Source organism: Nematolebias whitei, chromosome 18, assembly GCF_014905685.2.
Source record: "Nematolebias whitei isolate Nwh7 chromosome 18, NemWhi1, whole genome shotgun sequence".
Lineage (NCBI taxonomy): Eukaryota > Metazoa > Chordata > Actinopteri > Cyprinodontiformes > Rivulidae > Nematolebias > Nematolebias whitei.
The window spans coordinates 36,996,140-37,020,800 of NC_056515.1; the positions used below are offsets into that span (position 1 = coordinate 36,996,140).

Below are 24,661 nucleotides of genomic sequence, written 5' to 3' on the forward strand. Positions count from 1 at the left end.
TCACACTGCGTATCTGCTTTCATATTCAGCCGCGGCGTATTTGACGGGTGTTTGTCCACGGCTGTTGCTGGAGGGGCTGCGTGTTCGTCCCACGTTGGAAGGCTTCGCCTCGCTCACGTCCGTCTGACGGGACTTCGGCTGTGGGTTCTGATGGAGGCGCCGACTCGCCGGACGACTTTCGGGAGGCGGCGCGTCTTCTCTGTTCAAACATGAAATCAGAATTTTAACATCAATAAAGTTTAAAATCATTAGAAACTTATGTCCTTGTGCGGTCTGTGGTACGAAGCGCAATCTAAATCAATGACATTTAAAAGAAAATTGTAATTTTTTGTTCAAAGGATTTTATTAGGCGGGGGGAGTCCAGTTCGTTGGCCTCAGGATTCCATCTGTTGTTTGCAGATGATGTGGTCCTGTTGGCGTCATCGTGCCATGATCTCCAGCTCTCACTGGAGCGGACCGCAGCTGGCATGAGAATCAGCACCTCCAAATCTGAGGCCATGGTCCTCAGTCAGAAAAAGGGTGGATTGCTCTCTTCGGGTCGAGGCTGAGGTTCTTCCTCAAGAGGAGGAGTTCAAGTATCTCAGGGTTTTGTTCACAAGTGAGGGAAGAATAAAGTATGAGATCAACAGACGCATTGGTGCAGCATCTGCAGTATTGTGGACTGTGCTGGTCCGTTGTGGTGAAGAGGTAGCTAAGCTGTAAGGCAAAGCTCTTCGTTTACTGGTCGGTCTACGTTCCTACCCTCACCTACTGTCATGAGCTCTGGGTAGTGACTGAAAGAATGAGATAGTGGATACAGGCGGTTGAAATGAGGTTCCTCTGCAGGGTAGTTGGACTCTCCCTTAGAGATAGGGTGAGAAGTTCAGTTGTCTGGGATGGACTTGGAGTAGAATCGCTGCTCCTCCACATCAAGAGGAGCCAGTTGAGGTGGTTCAGGCATCTGGTACGGATGCTCCCTGGACACCTCCCTAGGGAGGTGCTTCAGGCATGTTCGATAGGGAAGACCCATGGCACGCTGGAGAGACTGCCGTATTTTCCACTGTACACGTCGCACCGCTTTATAAGTCACATCAGTCCAAATCTGTCTAATAAAGTGGAAAAATACATAAATAAGTCTCTTCACTGTATACATTGCATCTTTTATGCGTCACCGTTGACAACCTTGGAATGTGGGCCGGTGTTGTGGCAAAAATCGAATGGCTGCCAAATGGCGACCACAGGAGTGTGCACAGGATGACTTTAACAAGATTAACACTTAAAAATATTTGTTTGCTCGACATTATATCAAAGATTTGTCTCAGTTGAACTTTTGCTTAATAAATGTTCTTCAGTGGTCAAATTAGCTGCATTTTGCCGGGGCGGTGCAGCGAAATGAAGCTGATTTGATGGTTGCTCCACGCAGACGACGGTGGCAATCTATGGCGAGCCGATTGTGTCATTAATAGCCACTTTTACCTATTACATGACACAATGGCATGCCATACCACTCGAGTGCCATCTAGCGGCTGAAAATGGTAGTGTTCGATATTTTCAATGTCAGAATGAATGAAAACGGTCATATCAGCCAAAAATTGGTTTATAACTATGGAAAAAAAAATAAGTTGCTTCGGTGTGTAAGTCGAATTATGCAACAAACTGACTTGTAGGCTGAAAACTACGGTATGTCTCTTGAGTGGCCTGGGAATGCTTTGGAGTCCTCCCAGATGAGCTGGAAGAGGTGACTGTGGAAAGAGATGTTTGGACCTCCCTGCTCAAGCTGCTGCCCCTGAGATCTGATTTCAGAATAAGCAGAAGATGATGGATAGATGGATTTTATTAGGGGTTGCAAGCAGACATGTTCAGCTGCTTTTGTAATCAAACGAGCTAAAGAAAAGAAGTTGAAGCTCATTTTTCCAGCTCGCTCCTGAAGCTGCAGGTGTTTCTTAAAGTTAGCGACAGCCTCGTTGGTTTACTCCCCGTATGTTTGCTCGTATTCCTGTTTCCCACAGAGGATATTCTGTGTTTACTATGCAGAATGCTGCTGCCCTGTAGGTAACAGAGGAACTCTTTGTGCTTCTGAAGGCTCTTACCAGAGGGAATGTGTGTGTGGGGGGGCTACTCTCACTGAGACCACGCTTAATCCTTTTCTTCTACCAAAGCATAATATTCACTCTGGTGATTCTTTCAACCCCCAAACAAGATGCCGACTCCTCCATAATCGTCATTGCTGACAACTTTCAAGCACAGAAGCTGATTTGCATTTTTTTTTTTTTCAGTACCAGCTGGGATTTGTTATTGCAACCTTCTGTCAAAGAGGAAACACACTACTAGCTTGTTTGGCTTGTTTTCTCATCTAAATGGGCAGATTTTTTTGCTTTTAAATGGAATAAATTTTCCATTTTAAGGCTGAAATTGAAGATTCCTGCCTCGGGCAGTTTTCCAGCTGTGGGGTTCGTGTGTGTTAGATTGTAGCGTGGAAAGTTGCCGTGAAGCGAGTCGAACCAAACAGCGAGTGGTTATCCCATTTCCAGGGTGTTTCCACATTTGTTTTGTTGTTCCTGCAACGTTTTACATGAAATCTGTTGTGAAAACATGAAAACGGTGCATGCAATATTAGCAACACCTGTTTGCATCGATATAACATCTAATGTAACAAAAAACAATTTAAATTAATTTGTGTATTACTTCTGGAACATCCACAGAGACGTTGCTTGGTCGCTGCAGGGTAGGTCTGCAGAACCGGAACCGAGCTGGACCAGAACCAAGCAGCTGTTCTGCAGAGCTGGTAAGTAAAATTTTGCAGTACTGTACAGTACATATACATATGTTGGAAAAATTACATAGGCTTAAGAGTTTAGAACATTGCCAGATTGTGGGAAGTGTTTTAAAAGCATATATATATATATATATATATATATATATATATATATATATATATATATATATATAGAGCATTTCTACTTCCTTATTTTTTTGGGGGGGGGGTGGGGTCTTGAACGTAACCCCTGCAATAAACAAGGGACTACTGTGTATGTGTGTATAAACTGCATAAAGTATCCTCAAATGATATTGTCAATGTTTTAACATTGCTTAAATGTATAGTTTCCTCAAATGACTGGGGTTGCCGAAGATTAAGCTATAGTTGCCGCAGCCACCATTGGCCACCCGCTGGCTCCACCATTACACCCAGTGGTGGATAAAATTGCCCCCTCACTGCTTGCCAAGATCCTTCACTCTGTGCCACCTTGTACAAGAAAAAAAAAAACACTACCACCATTCTTTTACACAGTGTAACTCCTACCATATTGAATATCTTGCATCAAAAACATTTAGGTTTACTTGTACTCCCTGTTTAATTCCAGTCCAGATAAACACCCAACTTGCAAACTACAATCATTCACTTTTTTAATTTCTCAGCGATGGGGGGGGGGGGGGGGCATTGATGTACCGCTTGATTTAAAAAAAAATGTATTTATTGATTAAATGTTTGTGTATTGCTCTGAGATGACATTTGTTGTAAATCGTTTTATAATAAACTGAATTTGTTTCAACCACACTTCCAGGTTACCTTGAACTATACTCCACCTGACAAATTAAACGCTTGTCGTGCCTTTTCTCTGTTATGAATTTTTAATATGATTTGAGCCGACCTGTGTGTCACAGATATGGACACGTCCACGTCACCATTGTGGCTTGAAGTGTCTCTCCGTCTCCTAAACACAAGCCTGTCCTCCCACGCCGGCACAGCTCACATTTCACTGTCTTCTTTGAAAGCATGTGGGCTGTTTTATTATTTTTCCTCCACTCTGTGTCTGAACCTGAACTCCAGCAATTTTTAGGAGACTGTTTGTTTGCGAAAGAAGCATCCCTTCCAAGGGTTGTCACGGTGAGGGGTCGGCCATAGATCACCGCCCCCAAGCAGCCAGGCACTGATTGTCGCTCGTCTATTTTTATCTGACAAGTTGCTCTGTTTCAGGGCAGAGGGGAATCCTCGGCAAAGAAAAATGTGCATGCAATCTTATAATTATTTAGAAATAATAACAGACATTTTCTTGCTTGTATATTTAAGGTTTTGTTATGGAAGCCCAAGATTTGCTGAGTGAGCAGAATGGCCATGTAGGTCTGATCATAATTAAATGCCAGGCCAAACTGATGATAAAAGCTGTCCTCCTCATGTCTCTAACATGAAAATAGCTGCTGGAAGTCGTCCTCTTGTTATCCTAAAGCCGAAATGTTCCACTATTCAGAATTATCTGTCTTCATTGTTCAGCTGTTAGTTAATATTGTTTCAGCAGTGACAAATATTGAAAACTAATTTAGAGAATTACATTTTGTAATGCTATACAGACCCTTTCCAAAAAATTAGAACATCATGGAAAAGTTGTTTAACTTCCATAATTCCATTGAAAATGTTAATCTTTAATAGATGATATAATCAGGACCCACAGTTTAAACAATTTCAAGTATTTATGTGCTTATTTTTACATAATTTGGGCTTCCAGCTCATGAAACCCACGAAAACAGGATTTCAAAAAATTTGAATACTTTGAAGACATCAGCCCACACTACTTCTCAGTTTTTGCCCCCCCCCAAAAAAGAAAGAAATAAGGATCACAACAAATCAATCAAAATATGGTACTTTCAAAACGACTTGGTTGGGAATCCCTTTGCCTTAATCACTGCCTCGATGCGACGTGGCATTGACTGGGAGTTATGGAAGCCCAGATTTCCTTGATGTTTGCTGCCAGCTCTTCTTTGTTGTTGGGTCTGGTGCTCCTCGTTTTCTTCTTGAGAATACTCCACAGATTCTCAGTGGGATTTAGGTCCGGTGAGTTGGCTGGCCAGTCAAGCACTGTGGCAGGTTTTGGTGCTTCTGGCAGCATGGGCAGGGACCAGGTCCTGCTGGAAGATGAAATATGCATCTCCATACAGATCCTCAACAGAAGGAATCATGAAGTCCTCTAAAACATTCTGGTAGACTGTTGCGGTGACCTTGGATTTAAGAAAGCAGAGTTTACCAACACCTGCACCGGACATTGCACCCCACATCATGACTGACTGTGGATATTTCACACTGGACCTCAAGCAGTATGGGTTCTGTTCCTCACCCTTCTTCCTCCAAACCCTTGGACCTTGATTTCTGAATGAAAGGCACATTTTACTTTCATCGGAAAAGAGGACCGAGGAACCCGACAGTTGTAGTCCATCTCCCAGATGCGTCTGAATGTGGTGGTTTTTGAAGCTGTGACTCCCGCCTCATTCCACTCTTTCTGGATCTCTGCCAGATTCTGGAATCTTCTCTCTTTGATGATACACTGAAGCTCACGGTCGTCTCTTTTGCTGGTGCATCTTCTCCTGCCACATTTTGCCCTTCCAATGGGCTTTCCATTGATATGCTTGGACACAGCACTCTGTGAACAGCCAGCCTCCTTAACTTGACTTTTGTGGCTTACCCATCCTATGGAGGGTCTCATTGATGGTCTTCTGGCCAGTTGTTATGTCTGCAGTCTTCCCCATATTGAACCGAACTGAGAGCATTGAACCAAACTGAAGCAATTTAATGACACCTGGGGAAACCTGTGCAGGTGTTTTGAGTTTAGTAGATGATTAGTGTCACACTCAGTTTAAAACATTCATGTCCTGCAACATTTGGGCTGATTTCTCCACTGTATTCATTTTTTTTTTTAAATCCTGTTTTCATGGGTGTCATGAGCTGGAAGCCCAAGTTATGTAAAATAAACAAATAAATGCTTGAAATTGTTTAAATTGTGGGCCCTGGATCTGTCATCTATTAAAGATTAACTTTTTGAGTGGAATTATGGAAGTCAAACAACTTTCCCATGATATTCTAATTTTTTGGAAAGGGTCTGTATATACCTTTGGGAAAAATGATCTTGTGCATTTATTCCTAAACAATCATCAAACGTTTCCAGTACAGAACCCAAGAGAAAACAATGATTTAGACTTCAAAAGTATTTGAATATTAAAACTTTTAGGTATTAATAAAGCAAAGTGTCCTTCCTGAAAACAATCTCTTGGGGTAACAAAAAAAAAAGAAAGAAAAACTGACAATTTGAAACATTTTTATGAGCTAAATAAATGACTCATTTCCATTCTGTTTCATGCAACTTTACTAAACTAGAATCTCTTTACAAAGCAAAAATAATCAAACAAAACTAAACAAGATTTGTAACTTGTTGTGGTAGTAGTAGTGCTGGTGGCAGTGGTAATAGTGGTGACAGTGGTAAAAGTGGTAATGGTGGTAGTAGTGGTGGCAGTGGTAGTAGTGGTAGTAGTGCTGGTGGCAGTGGTAATAGTGGTGACAGTGGTAGTGGTGGTGGTAGTAGTATTGGTGGGGTTGGTAGTAGTGGTGGCAGTGGTAGTAGTGGTGGTGGTAGTAGTAGTGCTGGTAGTGGTGGGGATGGCAGTGGTAGTAAAGGTGGTGGTAGTAGTAGTGGTGGTGGTAGTAGTAGTGTTGGTAGTGGTGGGGATGGCTGTGGTAGTAGTGGTGGTGGTAATAGTAGTGGTGGGGTTGGTATTAGTGGTGGTGGTGGTGGTAGTAGAGGGGTGGTAGTGGTGGCAGTGGTGGGGATGGCTGTGGTAATAGTGGTGGCATTGGAAGTGGTAGTGGTGGGGGTAGTAATATATGTGGGGTTGGTAGTAGTGGTGATGGTGGTAGTAGCGGTGGTGGCTGTGGTAGAGTGAGTAGTAGTGGTGGCAGTGGTAGTAGGGATGGTGGTGGTAGTAGAAGGGTGGTAGTGGTGGTGGATGTGGTGGTAATAGTAGTAGTGATGGTGGAGGTTTTTTTTTTTTTTTTTTTTTCCCCAAATCAAAAACTTTCTAATTTAATGTTTTGAAACAAGTATTTTCCACACTTCATTCCTGGAGAGCATATACTCAAGTGTAAATTATTGAATTAAAATTTTTGGGGGGTTTCAATATTTTTTACAAAATAAATTTATTAAAAACTGGATTGCAATTCTTGTCGGGGCCTCCAAATTGTTGGTATCTAATGGCAGCACTTCAGCTGCATTTGTGTCTCAAAAAATACTGATCTGTGTCACAAAAACCTTTTTAGGATGATTTTTTTTTTTTTTTTTTTAAGATTATGAAAGTTTAATTACCACAACACTAATAGAACAAGACTACACTTGTTTTCCTAAGTTTTACTGCTTTTCTTTAGACAGCACGTATAGCTTTTTTTTTCCTGCTCTACTCTAATTACCAGGCATTTTTCATTCTGAAATGCTTCAATGTTATTTGTTTCTTGGCTTTTAATCACATTTTACCCTACAAAGCTTCTGACAGTTTGGAGTTCAAAAGGAGAATTGGGTGAAACATTAAGATTATTGACTCCAAACCTCTGTTTGGCTGTATGTGTGGGAGCTGCAGAGCTTTACCTGATCTCGTTTGAGAGCTCCTTCTCATATCGACGTTTAATCCTTAGCTTCCAGTAAAGAAGAACAGCGAGGACCAGGAAGATGAAGATGAGGAGCAGGGACCCCATAGTGTTGCCCACAATCACTCCAGCTCTGTTTGGAGCTGTGAAACCAACAGAAAACTTGTGAAATTCACTTTTAAACAAAATCCAAATCTTTTTGCTACTCTTTTACTTTCACTTCCTGTTTAGTGTTTGGAAGAAAATGCCTCCCCTTTCTTCAGATGACTTCTACAAACTTCTGCAGAAGATTACAGTCCTGGAAAGAAAAAGGTGCTATATTGTTGTGAACATGGAGGTAAATGGATTTTGTGGAAATGAGACGACTCTGCCAGTGATTCAAAATGATAAACAGGAGCAAGCTAATGGAAAGCTAACTAGTACCACCTTGGAAAGAAGTAAATCAAGTAATCGGAATGCTCAAAGTGCAACGCCAAAAGATAAATCACGTCCCGGTGGCGATGCTGCGATTTATCTGTTGGGAAAATGTGGAGCAACAAGATGAAAGTTTTCCAAATGATATGGCTCCTGACATGGCAGAAAGAATCCAGGATATTCTCAATTCACATCCAGATGTGAAAAATGTGGTTCTGCACATTGTGGAGAAGTAATCCCAACTACTACCACCACCACCGTAAATGATGTGGTGAAAAACAGCGGTGCTGAAACTGGATTTTAAAAATCTACTGACCATGATGAGCTAATGGTAAGAAAAAGGCTCAATGGGGAAATTCTGTTGCAGTCAAAAACTTTTAAGCCAACATTTTTGGTTATCTTGTGTTGAGAAGGACATGATTGGTATCTTACATGACCCATTAGTGCTCGGAGTATGTGTTGTGACCGACTCTCAGCTACTACCACACCAAATATTAGCTTCATAGCTGTACAATTGGTTGTGTCTTAGCTTTTTGTGTGTATTGTTTAGTCACTTGGTAAAGGCGGCCTTCTTAAATTTGGTATAGATGCTTACTGAATGATTACTTTTTGATAATTTCACTCAAATCTGTCTGCTGTTTCGTGAGATATCGCTAATGAACAGTGTTGACTCAAAATAAACAATCTGGACTTTAATGCAACTAACTTTTTTTTTTTTAATTATCGTCCTGATAGCTGGATAAATCAGCTGGGTTCCTGAAGACAGCAGTGGGAACTTCTGGTCTGGAATAGAATCCTGAACTTAAAATGAAAATGAATCATTTTCTACTCAATGCCAAATAAAAGTAAACAAGAACTCAACAAGTTGTGCACTGGAGGGTCACTTCATGAATCACGAGACACACAGAGAATAACTCAAGTTGTAGAAAAGTTGTATTTTGGTCTTTTAAGTCTAAATATAAATATTCTGTGAAACAATGAGCTGAACCACTGACTGAACTCACCTCAGTCGTCCCTGGGAGACATCTTTGCTGGACCTACACATTTAACTCAGAGCTGCTCCGCTTTATTCAGAGCCCGGTCCTGCTTCAGTGTTCTCACCTGCTGGTGAAGGAGATAATGGTTTCACCTACATCTGTGTGTGTGCTTGTCTGTAGTGTTAACAACACGTCTTGTGGACAGATTTTGAAACGTACAGAAACATCCACATACATACAAAGCCAGTTAGTAAACGTTGTCTATCTAAGGAAGGAAACCAGCATTGAATCTTCACTTCATCACAGTCTCCCAAACTGAGCAAGCACAAAGGCAACAGTGGAAAGGACAAACTCCCTTTCAACAGGAAGAAACCTCCAGCAGCACCAGACTCAGGACAAGCGGCCATCTGCTTCAACCAGCTGGGTTTGAGAGGACAGGAAGTAGAAACAAACTAACAGAATGGCAGGTCCAGGTGTAGGTGCAGGTGTACCCCCGGTCAGTTTGTTTGTCCTCCAGTAGTCTAAGCCTATAGCAGCAGAACTAAGGGATGGCTCTGGAAACTCAAACCCTAACTTTAGGGATTTATCAAAAAGGGGCCAAGATGGGGTAGAGGAAGGGCAGCCAACCTGGGACCAGAAAGTCATGGTTCGACTCCCAGCCATTCCCACATGTCTCTGAGCAAGACACCGAATCCCTAACTGCTCCCACGGCACTCAATAGCCACCCACCGCACCACTTCCTCATTGTGATGGGGTAAATGCAGAGAACTAATTTCGTCATTGTATGGGGACATACAGTGGTGACAACATATAGCACGTACTTAAAGGAAAGACTTGAGCCTAATCTTAAAACTGAACAATGTGTCAGCCTCACGGACAGAAACTGGAAGTTGGTTCCACAAGAGAGGAGCCTGATAACCGAAAGATCTTCCTCCCACTCTGCTTTTAGAAACTCTAGGAACCACAAGTAAGCCTGCAGTCTTGGAGCGAATTGCTCTGCTAGGAAAATATGGAACAATACGATCTGTACTATAAGATGGAGCTAGGTTGTTGAGAGCTTTGTAGGTTAGAAGTAAGATTTTGAATCCAATTCTGAATTTGACAGAAACCTCAAACAGCAAAAAATCAGTCTCTTTTTCAGACGTGCTAAATTTTGGTGTGATAACTGCTGACATTCATGCACATACTCAGTGCAACATCTCAGAATATAGAGAGTTTGGGGGAACTGTTTGGGGCAAGAGTCAGTTTTGTGTTGTGCGTTTCCTTGACAGATGAAGCCATCTGGATGGAAGGTGAAACGTTTCAGAAAAAAAAAAAAAAAAAGAAACTGGCCAGATGACCTGACTGTAAATTGTTGGATTGTATACCTGGATTATTGAGCATGGACATTTTTGATCTCAGAATATAGCATGCCATTGCTGAAATGTTTTTTTTTCAAGGTTTAACCGAAACAGCTGCAAATATTTTCTCAACCTGAGCTGATTTTAGTCTAAAACTCGAGCACGAAACTGAGACAATGTTCATTTCTTTAGATGCATCACTGTATTTTAATTCCATCCTGCACTCTACACCAATAATTAGCTCCGTGCACTGGTTTCTGGTTTTCATGGTGTGGAAGCATGAAGTCATAGAAGACAGTCGAATGCATCCAGCTTTACTTTTTAGTAACTTCGTGACTCAGCAGCAGCCAGACCCTGTCGAGGAACACAATGCTAAAGCATCAGTTATTTTTAGACGGTAAATGCGACCTCCTTCCTGTCAACATTGAGAATGACGCATTCGAGTCACAGAGCCGTGAGAAGATTGTCGCACAAAGACGGAAACTAAAGAGGAGGAGGATCTAAAATCTGACTCGTCATGTTTTCATATAAACTGTAGCTGTAACTGGGTGTGAGTGTGTTTTCTCTCACGCTTCTTGGCTTTCAGGTAGATCCTACAGTATTCAGCTCCAACGGCATTGTTCACCTCACAGACGTAGACCCCGGCAAAGCTTTGAGAATGGTTGTTGATTTTCAGCTCTCCGGTCTCTCCGTCTGTGAAATCAACAAAGCAGAAAATCCTTGATTTCACTGACAGACTATATATTTGCTTCTCTACAGACCATTAAAATACTTTATTTCACCTTCAAAATTAAACCTGAAAAGAAACATTTATTCTACAAAAAATATGCTACATTGGCTTAATAATCATTGCATTATATATATTTCAAACTGTTTAACATTAATTAGTGTCACAGGTGCTGTAAACCATTTCAGATGCCTATTTAAAGGGAACAAACAGCCACTGGGTAGTTTGGTGTTGTGAGCACCACGCTGAAGATGGAGCAAAGACCAGAGCTGCACAAAGAGCTCAGAAAGAAGATTATAGATGTCCATGTTAAAAGTAAAGGCTACAAGACCATCTTCATGTTCCTGAGGCCACAGCTGCTGCTGATATTAAGAAATACAAGATTCAAAGGACTGTAGACATCCTTCCAGGATGTGGACGCAAGAGGAAATGCACCCCCAGGTTGATCAGACTGAAAGTGAAGTTGGAAGATAAAGATCCAGGGGTACCATTCAAGTCCAACTCTAAAGTCACGGTTGCTTTATGACGGCACCATCCGTCACATTTTAAACAAAATGAGTCGGTCAAGAATTCACCAAAATGCTTGTTGAGGACCCCAAAGTTTCTGAGAGAATAGATTTTGAACTGATGAGGACGAATCTAGCTGTTTAGTCAGTTACATCAGCCCTATGATTGTAGAAAGAATTTTTTTTTAAAAACATACAGTGAAACATGGAGGGGACTCTGTTTTGTTTTTGCACTGCTTTGATGCAGTTAGCACAGGGAACCTTGATTCTGTGTAGGGCGTGAAGTCGCAGACTATCAAGACATCCTGGAGCAAAATGTCCCATCCAATGTCAGAAAACTCAGCCTCAGTCACAGGTAGTGGATCATTCAACAAGATAATTACCCAAAACACACAGCTAAAGCACTCAAACATGGCAACATGTGTTGCTACAAAATATTAAATTACAGGACTCATCTTTTTGTCCATGCATTTTTCATCCATCCATCCATTATGGAACATGTTCTTGTTTTTAGTTTTCTACACCGTGCTACAACCTAGCTGTTTTTTTGTTTTTGTTTGTTTGTTTGTTGTGTGTGTGTGTTACTTTTCCTTTTAAATACCATTTGATTTTCACTTGTTAAAAAAAAAATCTAATTTGTATGCATCCTTTATGATTCAACAATTTTCAGTCGGGTCATCTGGACGTTTTTTTGTTTTTTGCGCCGAGACCATCTTAGCACCAACATGGCTGGTTTTTTTTTTCCACTTTGGAGTAAGCTGCTGTGGGAGAATTAATTTTGTTTGGCGTTTCCTCAGACTGATGAAGCCTTCTGGATGGAAGGTGAAACGTCTCGGTACCAAAAAAAAAAGAAAGAAAACCTCCAGATGACCTGACTGAACATTGTTGGATTTTATTCCTGGATTATTGAGCATAGACTTTGGTGTCTGATTGTCCGTTATAGTCTTTGTTGTCCACTGTCGTCATCACTGTTAAAATCAGGTCTCTCTTGTAAACGAGTCCCAGAGGCTCAATGGGATTAACCTGTCTACATAAAGGCTGAATGAAAATTATATTCCACTTGTTCCAAAGTTGGGTCATGGGGGCAGCAGCTTGAGCAGGGAGGTCCAGACATCTCTTTCCACAGCCACCTCCTCCAGCTCTTCTGGGATGACTCCAAGATGTTCCCAGGCCAACTGAGAGACAGTCTCTTCAGCGTGTCCTGGGTCTTCCCCGGGGTCTCTCCTCAGTTGGAAATGCCTGAAGCACCTCCCAAGGGAGGCCCCCAATAATTATCCTTATCAGATGCCTGAACCACCTCAACTGGCTCCTTTCGATGTGGAGAAGGTTCTACTTCGAGTCTCTCCTGATAACTGAACTTCTCACCCTGTCTCTAAGGGAGAGACCAGCTGCCCTGCAGAGGAAACTCATTTCAACCGCCTGTATCTGTGATCTCATTCTTTTGGTCACGACCCAGAGTTCATGACCACAGGTGAGAGTAGGAACGTAGACCAACGGAGAGCTTTGCCTTTCATGCATTTTAATTTATTTAAATATATGAGATGTTCAACGGAGTCATTAAAGGTCTGACTTGTGTTTAAGGGATGCCACAGATGGGCTGACAATCGTGATAGGGTCCCGAGAATTTTCGTCTGTAGATAGACAAGTTCTCGTATTTCCTCCCAAATTTTACTGAGAATGTGCAGATTTCCTTTTATTTGTTGTGCTGCTGCAAAAAGAGGTTGATCAGTGCAGTCTGCAGCAAACTGTGGGGAGTAGCTCAGGAATGGTTTCGTGTTAAGAGTGAAAAACAAAACTGGCAGGGAATGCAAATGAGCCGCTGCCGATGCAGCAATCAAAGACTGTAAAGTAATTGACAAGTAATTAGCTGATGTTGTGCTGTCAGAAAACCAGTGGCATATCTTCAGTTTTGTGCGTACAGGATCCACGTTTCTTTTTTGGTTTAAAAAAAAAAAAAAAAAAACAACAGTAACACACATGCAGCATGTGCACACAGTCTTTGATGTGTAGTAGCATTATGACATCAAGAGAGGTCAGACTTACTCTGTGTGGCAGCAGCAGGCAGCGGGTCTTTACTTTCTCTCCTCCACTTGTACTCCAAGGGAGTGGAGCCTTCAGCAGACGTGCAGTGAAGAGACACCGCTCCTCCAACCAGCTCCCCCCCATCCAACCAGCACTTAGGGGCTGATGGCTTCACTGCAATCATGCAAGTAACGGGTAATTTTTATATTCCCATCTCGTTTGCAGCACAAAATCATAGCCTGGATCTTTTTACCCCAATCTACTCGAAGCCGAATGTAAAATGTTGAATTAAATAAATGAATTTATGCTGTTTGTGACATTGATTTGAGCTCCAGACATAGTTCGTAGCAACTTATTTTACTCAATGCAAGAACAAAAGGATGGTTTGTTGAAGTAAAATGCAATGCTGAAGCATCAATATACACATGTAGTCCAGTTTAGAAAGGTAAGAGGAGATAAATGGTCCATTGAGCCATTAAAAAATGAAATGCAAAACGATGGGTGCATCCATTGAACTTTACATTTCTGGAACCACATTTATCTTTACAATCAGGCGAAAGAAAAAAACCTCAATAGCTTTATCTTCTCTGTGCTAGAAGTGAGCGTTTCCACACGTGGCGTTCAGGAACATCGAGCTTCCAAATCGAACGTGCTTCCATTTTATTTTTTTTCCACAAAATTACAAACTTTTTTTAGAGTTGAAGGTCAGAAAAGGAGCAAAGACCTCAAGGGGAGAAAGGCGCTCATGCAGCTACACACTCAAGGCCTCCAACACAGGATTATTCAATGCTTCTTGGAAATGAAGAAACAATTGCGGAAAAATCCTTCAGCCGTCATGAATGAGGACCGTTTGGACTAAGGTTTCTTTTCTCCCCACCAACAAAGTTGCCAGTTTGTTCATTTCAATAAAGGCTAATATATTTAATGATGAAATGTCCATGAAAGTTCCTCTTACTTTATAAACTTTGGAAACGTCTGTGAAAATGTCACAGGTTATTTTTTCTCAAATTTAAAAGACTTTTCAGAGAAGATCCATCCATCCATCCATCATCTTCCACTTGTTCCTAAGTCGGGTCGCAGGGGCAGCAGCTTGAGCAGGGAGGTGCAAACATCTCTTTCCACAGCCACATCTTCCAGCTCTTCTGGGAGGATCCCAAGGCGTTCCCAGGCTAACCGAGAGACATATTGCTACCAGCCTGACCTGGATCTTCCCCGGGGTCTCCTCCCAGTTGGACATGCCCGGAGCACCTTCCTAGAGAGGCGCTCAAGAAGCATCCTTACCAGATGCCTGAACCACCTCAACTGGCTACAGCTCTCAACAGTGAGACCTTCTCTCGCTGTTGCTCAGGGCTGTGTGCTGAGCCCTCCCCTGTTCGCTCTGCTCACGTATGACTGTGCAGCTACACATCCAGACTGTCACATTGTAAAGTTTGCAGATAATAAAGCGGTGGTGGGATGCATCACAAACAATGAGTCCAGCTACAAGCAGGAGGTGGAACACCTGGAGAGCTGGTGCAGGAAGAACAACCTTCACATCAATGTGAAGAAGATTAAGGAGATGGTTGTGGACTTCTGAAGAAACAAACACACCTATCCCCCTGAACATAAGAGGATCTGCAGTGGAAGTGGTCTCCAGCTACAAGTACTTGGGTGTGCACCTGAATAACAACCTCAGCTGGAGCAACAACACCACCAGCCTGATGAAGAAAGCTCATCAGAGACTTTACTTCCTCAGGCAGCTGAGACGAGCTGGTCTGGGAAGCTCAGTCCTCACCACCTCCTACAGGTGTGCAGTGGAGAGCATCCTGTGCTCCAGCATCAACGTGTGGCATGGAGGCTGCACAGCTGCAGAAAGAAAAGCTTTGCAGAGAGTGGTGAAGGCTGCACAGAAGATGTTGGAGTCAGCCTCCCCACCATCACAGACATCTACACCTCCAGATGCAGGAAGAGGGCCACCTGCATCATGAAGGACCCCACTCACCCAGCACACACAATTTTTTTGCCCCGCTCCCCTCAGGAAGGAGGTTGAGGAGCATTAAGTGTAGAACCACTAGACTGAGGAACAGCTTCTACCCTGAGGATGTTAGACTCAGGAATTTCTGACCAGAATATTCACTGTGAAAATATCACATCATGTTGCTACTGATCTTTCATGTTGCTGCTGATCCGTTTCATGTTGCTTCTGATGTGTTTCATGCTGCTGCTGATCTGTTTCAATGTTGCTGCTGATCCGTTTCATGTTGCTGCTGATCTGTTTCATGCTGCTGTTGATCGGTTTCAATGTCGCTGCTGATCAGTTTCAATGTCGCTACTGATCTGTTTCATGTTGCTGCTGATCTGTTTCATGCTGCTGCTGATTTGTTTCATGCTGCTGCTGATCTGTTTCATGCTGCTGCTGATCGATTTCAATGTCGCTGCTGATCTGTTTCATGCTGCTGCTGATCAGTTTCATGCTGCTGCTGATCGGTTTCATGTTGCTGCTGATTTGTTTCATGTTGCTGCTGATCTGTTTCATGTTGCTGTGTTCATGCGTGCTCATCTGCTCACACAGACTCATGTGCGTGCTGCTGTTTGGTATATTGTTTTTATATTTTATGCTATTAGTGCTTAGTGTATTTTCATTAGTGTTTTCTTAGGTCATATCTTAGATATTATTACTGTTTTTCTTTTACATTAATACTTTTTGTTGGATGTAACTGGGACCTTGTGTACACAATTTTGTTCCACCACATGTGGTGCGAATGACAAATAAAGAACCTTGAATCCTTGAATCCTTATCATTAAGTAAAAGGCAGGTGTGCTGATTACTAACAACCAGAAACGTGAGACAAGAAAGTAACTCAACAACAAAGCAAGGAACAAAAAAATATCAAAAGAAGCCTAAAATTTAGATCAACCACAAAATAAAAAACAAAACCTACAGCTTGTGAGAATTCTTAAAAGTAGGCGAACATCTCGAGATCTTTTGGGGCTTTAACCTGCAGACATACTGCTGCTGAACACAGGCGTAGTGGTGTACTCTACATTTTTGTAGTGAATATACTGTGCTTAGAAAGCAAAGTACACCAGTTAGTACAATGTAATTGTCAAAATAATTAGATTTTTAAGCATATTGAACATTTCCAAATTTATCTGATACTTATATTTGAATAAATGTGCAACAAACTTTGTACAACAGTTGGCTTTGTATTAAAAACATGTTGTAGAAATTATAAAACCATATCAAAGCGAAACAAGTTCAAGTATTAAGTACAGAATTAAACAATAATTTGCTGGATAAGCAAATGTAATAAATAAGCACTGCAAACCGATAGACTGTTACGGAAGCGTTTAACGTATCAATGACACGTGCCCAATGATATGTCATGTATCAATGGGCACTTTTCAATGGGTATATTGAAATTCTTAAACTTTTCTAGTGGGTATACTCCGTGTACCTGCATATCACATAGACTACACCACTGGCACGATCCTGGGTTGGACCTGGGATGTTTCTGGGTGGAGTTTGAATGTTCTCCTCTGGTTTGCGTGGGTTCCCACGGGGTATTCTGGTTTCCTCCAACAATCCATAACCATGCATGTTGGGCTGCTCTCAGGCCAGGCCTCTCTTACATAAAATATGTGATCTCAATGGGTTTGTCTGGTTAAATCAAGGCTAATAAATACATTTAGAAAATCCTCATGGTCACAAACTATGATTAGAAATCAATATATGTGATAGTGGCTTCCTCATTTACCGTAACCATGAAAAGAGCTTGAGATGATTAAGCAGAAGTTAATAATAATAAATAATAATGAATTTAATTTGTAATGCACTTTTCATTAACAAAAATCTCAAAGTGCTACAGAGTGCAACTAAAATCAATGATAAAATCAACTAGAATCTGTGATAAAATCAACTAAAATCTGTGATAAAATCAATGATAAAATCAACTAGAATCAGTGATCAAATCAACTAAAATCAATGATAAAATCAACTAAAATCTGTGATAAAATCAACTAAAATCAATGATAAAATCAACTAAAATCTGTGATAAAATCAACTAAAATCTGTGATAAATTCAACTAAAATCAGCGATACAATCAAGTGGAGGCAGAATAGGCTTGCTTAAAAAAAGTCTTTAAGCCTTTTTTAAAGTCAGTCAATGATTGTGGAGCCCTCAGATAGTCAGGGAGGGAGTTCCAGAGGTGGGGGGCAGCTACACAGAATGCCCGATCTCCCATGGTTCTTAATTTAGTTTGTGGAAGGTGGAGGAGATTACTATTCTGTTATCGTAGGGACCGGGTGGATGAATATGGAGCAAGAAGGTCCTTCAGATAATCTGGTGATTTTCCGTATAAACACTGATGGGTGATGAGCAATTTTGTCCTGAATTCTGTAGGTGACAGGAAGCCAGTGGAGGTTATGGAGAATGGGTGTAATATGTTCAAATTTACGAGCTCTCAATAAAATCCTGGCTGCACTGTTTTGAATATATTGAAGCTTCTGAAGGTTTTTGCCGGGTATTCCAGTAAACAGGGAGTTGCAGTAGTCCAGCCTGGAGGAGACAAAGGCATGAACGAGTTTCTCTGCATCAGCAAAAGTGAGAGATGGGCGCAGTTTGGAGATATTTCGAAGATGGAAGAAACAGGTTTTAAACAGATGCTTAATGTGATTTTCAAATGTAAGATGAGAGTCCATTTTTTTTCTAAGATTTGTAACAGAGGTGGAGAGGGGGATGTCTTGTCCAGAAAAGGAAATAGTCGTTATAGTTGATGTTTGAACCTGGTGAGGGGTGCCAATCAGTATGGCCTCAGTTTTGGAGCAGTTTAACTGAAGAAAGTTCTGATTCATCCATGCCCTCATCTCCTCCAGGCAGGTAGAGCGGGCAGTGAGTGAAGATGGAGATGACAGTGGTGAAGATGATGCTCCAGTCCTGATGTAAAGCTGTGTGTCGTCGGCATAACAGTGAAAAGAAACGTTGTACTGATTAATAATTTGACCTAAAGGCAGCATGTAAAGGGAAAATGGCAGGGGCCCTAAAACTGACCCTTGAGGGACACCACAGGAGACACAGACAGTCTGGGACTTGGCATTGCCAAGACTAACACATTCCCACCTATTGGAGAGGAAAGATTTAAACCAGTCCAGGACAGTGTCGCAGAGACCGACCTCCACATGAAGACGGTGGAGGAGGATACTATGGTCTGCAGTCGAAAGCTGCAGTGAGGTCAAGGAGAACAAGGAGGGAGGGAGAACCAGTGTCTGCAGCCATGAGGACATCATTGGTAACTCTGCGGTCTCAGTACTGTGAGCTGCACGGAAGCTGTAGCTTAAAGTCATATAAATAATATTCTTAAGAGTTTACGGTAAAGCCGCTATAAGAGCACGACTGTGTATATAAGCGTTAAAAGATTTCTGCACCTTGCTGTAAGCTGCACAGAAATGTGTGACGTGAACTTTCTTTGTGCCTCCACGTTTTGAGCTCTGGTGTTAAAAGCGACAGATTGAATCCCCAGGACATGAGTAGCCTTGCACCCACCCATTACCACCAATGACATCTTGCGTGAGTCGACCCCAGGCAACTTCTTCACTTTACACTGGTAGGTGGCACTGTGGGCAGGCGACAGCCGAGGGATTGAGAGGGAGGCGTCACCGCTGGAGGGGTCACCTGAAGCGAAGCTGAGCTCTTCTGCAAACGCCTGGTCACCGTGGTGGTGCCTAGCGCCGCTCGTATACGACAAGAGCTAAACACAAAGAAAGAGAGCAGATGATAATGAAAATAGCACAAGTGCTTAATGAGTGGGTTGAATTTGATATGATTCACCCCATTCTGCAGCTGTAAGGATCTTTTCTCATTGTTTAAGTTTAAAAGCAAATTTATTGTGCGGTTGAGTCACTGCAAGCTCACTGGCACGCTTCCAGCCCAGCAGCAGGGAGCAGATTTCCAAAGGGGAGATAACACTCGTGATTTAATTTATTTATTTTATGCCAAGCACAACAAGACAGACTTATGAAGAAAGACACAAGCCGGAGATGAATTCAGTGCGACAAACACATATTTTACCTAATTAGTGGAAGCTACTTCATGGAAATGTGCAGTGAGCCTGCAGGTCAGAAACTCCAGCCCCAAATGAAGGATAATGGTTCTTGTGTTTTTTTCTGGATGTGCAAATGGGCTTTTGTTGGCTCATACAGTCACATAACAAGTTTCTGATAATTGCTAGTATTCTTTGCTTGGCTGCTTTACTCTGATTTCTTTGAACATTTTTAACAACTTGGCAAAAAAAAAAAAAACGAGTAAAAATAGTCTTGTTTTAGTTTGTGACAGTTTGTCATATTAATTTACCAGTACAATCAGTGACTGTTGTAGCAGTCTGTGTTGTGTTGTGGGTGTTATTTGGTGATTTGTTGCTTTTTGAATTTTATTTTATGCTATGTTTGAGTTTCTTATTTAGTGTTGGCAATTTTGGCATTTCAGTGGAGTTTTGTTTGTCATATAACTAGAAGTCCTTTATAGTTGTTGGGGGATTTTGGTTCAGGTTTATGGATGTTTTTAACTCTATGGCTGAGGATGTTGACTGCCCATGAACCATGTGTTTGAGTTAGCAGAGAGTACCTGGCTCTCTCTCGGAGAGGGCTGAACGAGGAGCTGATTTGATCCTGCATGTGCACCTGGCAGTCCACCGGTCTGCCTGTGAGCCGAGGAGCTGATAAGCTTATAAAAACAAGTCTCGCACACTGTCCGTGGCAGATTCTCCTGCCTGGGCTCCATGCGTGTAGAACTTCTATACGTCTGTGTAACCTGTTGTGAAAGTCTGCCCTTGCAAGTAAAACCAGTTGCTTCTTTGAGTAAGTAAGATGAATAGAGGATATTTTTTTATCCAACAGTTGTTCTTTACTGTTCCCTATACCACCAGTGCTGTTAGTAATCAGCACACGTGTGCCCTTTAATATGAATACATACAGCAGATTAAATAATGAGAGATTTTGCTTAACTGACCCTAACAAAGCTGAGCTGAGTGTGTGTGTTTGTGTGTGTGTGTGTGTGTATCAACTGGTCAACCCAGGATATGTGGCTGTCAGTAAAACAGATGGAGCTGACCAGTAACGGTCATGAAGCTGGACAGAAGCCAGTGGAGAAGAAACAAAAACTAACAAAAGACTGCAAACACAAATGAATAAGAACCTTATTAATATTGCTGCCACGTCATTAACGCACAAATTACCACAAGGTTACAATATTTTTAAATTGAATTAATGTGCTGCAAAGCAGGTTATATTTTTTATTTGGCTTTAATGTCTTAATTGCTGTTTTGTGAAATTAAACAAAGAATATACTTTTAAACGGTGTACAGTAATTATAATCTGAAGGGTCATTCCTGGAAATAAGAGCGGTAGAAAAATAAAATAATGTGATTTGCATCAATTTTCTGGGAAATCACTCATGTGATGCACGTTACACTGCATTAAGACAGCTGGGTGCAAAAAACATACAGATTAAGGCTCGTCTTTAACGTGCCATCAAAGAGAAATGAAGATTCGATTTATGAAACGTTTTCTTAGACGGGGTGAAAAAAGGCTTGGTTTAAAACAAACAATATATTTGGTTACATAATGTGATACATGAAAGTGCTCAGCTTTATTTTTAGTGTTTAAAAGGATCGTATAAATACTTCATGTGGCGAATCGTACCATTCTGTCCTTTTTTGTAGAGTCCGGACTGACCACAGACCATTCAATGTCCAGGTCTCCTGTGTCTGATGGACCAGGTGAGTACCTGCAGCCCAGAATCACTCCCTCTCCTTGAGCCTTTTGGATGGTCTGCCATCCTGATGATGTCACCGTTAGCCCTTCTGTGCAGCTCAGCTCTGTGCAAATTCAGACCATCGTTGACATAATTAGACATACCATCAGTTTATAGAAGGAAATTATTCTCCTACACTTTCCTGTATGGAGTTTATTGTTTCCATGCAAGCAGTTTAATGAGCCAGTAATGTTGATTCAAGGTGTATTATTTATTTATTTATTTTAAAAGAGTTTCAGCCACTTTAAAACAGACAGAAATGACTCCTTAGTTTCAAAATAACTGGATAAATTTCATTTCTTGCCAAAATGCAGTGTGAATGCTTAATGGAGAAGAACTTGCTGGAAAAACAGCTGAAATTGATTAAAAACACATGCTGAAATGCAGTTGAAATAGAAGAAGCCTGAATTAGCTGAAGAAAGCAGAAAAGGACACATTTGCTGAATGTTTAGAGAGGCCGAAATGAACACAAAAAGTGAAAATGAGCTGAAAAGAAGCTAAAAAAAAAAAAAAAAAACAGTAAGAAGCTTAAATTACCAGTTGGAAGTGGAAAGAGCACATTTTTGTTGAATTAGGCTGAAAAAGTTGAAATGAGTGCAACAATTGTGGAAATAACTGAAAAAGATAAAATTAGCATAAAACAGCTAAATAGATGCTGAAAAATAAATATGCTTAAAAAGAGCATAACACGTTGAAACTAGCAGAAAGAAGTTAATTAGGCTGGAAGTAAAATAAATTATCACAAAAATATTGAATGTATCTGAAATCAGCTTAAATTAGCGGAAAATGCTAAAAAGGTGGCTGAAAGGTAGAACAAGCTTAAATTAGCAGAAAGCAGAAATAACACATATCTGCTAAATTAAATTCAGAGAAGCCAAAATGAGCGCAAAAAGTGGATATTATCTGAAAAAGTTGAAATTAGCAAAACAAACAAAAAAAAACTAACCGCTGAAAAGTAGCTAAAAATCAGAAATAAGGTTAAAATACCAGAAATAAGTGGAGAGCGCACATTTTAGCTGAATTAGGCTGAAAAAAAGTTGAACGGAGTGCAAAAAATGTGGAATTAGCCAAAAAAGCAAAATTTACATAAAACAGCTAAATAGTAGCTGAAATAGTAGAAAAAACTGAAACTAGCAGAAATCAGCTGAAAAGAGCATAACAAGCTGAAATTAGTAGAAAGAATTTAATTACGCTGGAAGTAGAAGAAATTACCACAAAAAAATTGAATTTATCTGAAAACAGCTGAAATTAGCTAAAAAAAAAATACTAAAAAGGTAACTGACAGGTAGAACAAGCTTAAATTAGCAGAAGAAATCAGAAAGAACACATATTTGCTGAATTTGGCTCAAAGAAGCAGAAATGAGCGCAAAAAGTGGATATTATCTGAAAAAAGTTGAAATTAGCCAAATAAATTAATAAATACTAACAACTGAAAAGTAGCTAAAAAACAGAAAGAAGCTTAAATTACTAGAAGGAAATGGAGAGAGCACATTTTTGCTGAATTAGGCTGAAAAAAGTTGAAATGAATGCAAAAAATGTGGAATGATCCCCAAAAAAAAGCTAAAATTGGCATAAAACAGCTAAATAGTAGCTGAAATCGTAGAAAAAAACTGAAACCAGCTGAAATAAGCTGAAAAGAGCATAAAAAGCTGAAATTAGCAGAGAGAAGTTAGAAGAACAAAATGTTGTAGTTAGCAGAAAAAAATCTGAAAAGAGCACAAAACAGCTGAAAAAATGTTGAAATTAGCTGAAACTAGCTGAAAAAAGTTTAAATTTGCATAAGGAAGCTGAAAGAATCTGAATCGGAACAAAATGTGAACAGAGCAGTTAAATGTTGCAAACAGATCTTAAGATTTGAAGGACGTAAAATGAACTCATTTCATTTTCTATGGAAAAAATGACAGAAAAGGCTAAATATTTCAAAAAGCTAAAGTTGCACCAACACCAAAAGTCTTAGCAGGATTGTCCCGAATGAGTTCAACATTTTGATACATATTTGTTGAAATAACACAAAAACTATGAGAAAGATGCTGAAAAACATGGAAGAAAAATGGATCACAATAGTGTGAATGCTTCATAAACATTCACAAATTAAACTATTGTTGGAGGAACAAATACTTTTAGAGCTAATCAAGCAAAACTAATTTTAGACCTCTTGGAATATTAAACGAAATTTTCCAAAGACGGAATTACGTACAAGAAGGGTAAAGTAGGAAAAAACAACATTGCACTGATTCGAATGTAGCAGATAGTCATTTCCAAGACGTGTATCTTATCAAAAGATCTTTAAGCACACGCATAATAGAAAGAGGTTGATAAGGCTCGAATTAGCCTTCCAGGGAAATGTGACAGAACAAAAATAGTGGTTTTGCAGGGGTTCAAGAGTTTTCTTTAGTGCTGCTATATTGTGTGTAATGCCTTCATTCCACTTCCAACCACCACAGCTCTGTCTTAATGAAAGAAAACTTTTAAATCAATACTTCTGTGTATAGTACAGGAGTATTTAGGGACATTGAGATGTGCTAAAAGCCAAACTCGGAGAAAAGAAGAGAAAAGTAAAAGCTCCAATCTCTGGGAAGTTAAGACCTCGACAATCCTCCTGGAACAGAGCGTCACAGCCTCGTTGGCGAAGCTTCATCATCCCCCGAGGCCTGACTCTCACCAGTTTGATCCGTCACGAAGGTCGTAGTGATCATTTACATCCACCGCATCAAGTTCAACACAAAAAGGAACTATCTATACTTAACATTCGTGTTCAGTCTTGAATTGATCTGCTTGTTCGTCTGTGGTTGTACCTGTGCTCAGGAGCGATGCAGACAGTATTAGCCACGGTGGGCAGCCCAGGAGGGAATATGATCTTGAACGACTGCAGCCTGGGCTGAACATTCCTGCCCTGCTGGAATTAAATGAATCAGCTCAGCCCTTACAAACACAAACCCATACAAGGTCCAGAAAAACAAGTACTTTTACACTACCTGAAGCTCCGCTACGTCCAAATATCTGCAGAAAAATGTGGCCGTGAGGCAAACTCCTTATTTTGTCTTTGTGTATCTAAAGCGCTCTGATTGGACAGTTGCGTTGCCGCTATTAGAGTTATAGAAGGAAGAAAGTCCACCCTCCTTCAGTTGGGTTTTTACCTATCAGAACACAATAAAATGCTCTGGTCTTTACCAGATTCTAAGATTATTTAAATGTAACCAAGTGTACAAAGTACACAGTGGATCTCACCAAGTCATTGTTGGTTGAACAACAAAGACAAAATGGAAAAGCTGTGTGAAAATCTAAGCAGCTGTTTGTCGAAGCCCCATCCCCAACTCCCGTTGACTGTTTTATTGTAACGTTCAAGTGCTCGCTTTGTTGAGGAAGAATTTGGGCTCGGTATTCTTTCCATTGTTGCTGCAGTTTTTGTTTAGATTTGATGACCTGCTTCTGCTCAGCTCACCGACGGTCCAACCACAGCTTCTTCATCAGGTTGAGGTCTGGACTTGGACTGCACCGTTGCAGCGTCAT

General features: G+C 40.9%; 1 protein-coding gene across 1 annotated transcript; it reads right to left on the reverse strand.

The window, feature by feature from the left end:
- Positions 1 to 24,661, reverse strand: LOC119424576 (coxsackievirus and adenovirus receptor homolog). The gene is made up of 7 exons (XM_037692065.1): positions 24,598 to 24,661; positions 21,040 to 21,215; positions 18,887 to 19,091; positions 13,386 to 13,538; positions 10,680 to 10,802; positions 7,380 to 7,521; positions 1 to 199 (listed from the first exon to the last, which is right to left on the reverse strand). Exons 1-7 carry the CDS (start codon positions 24,659 to 24,661, stop codon positions 1 to 3), a joined length of 1,062 nt encoding a protein of 353 aa, XP_037547993.1.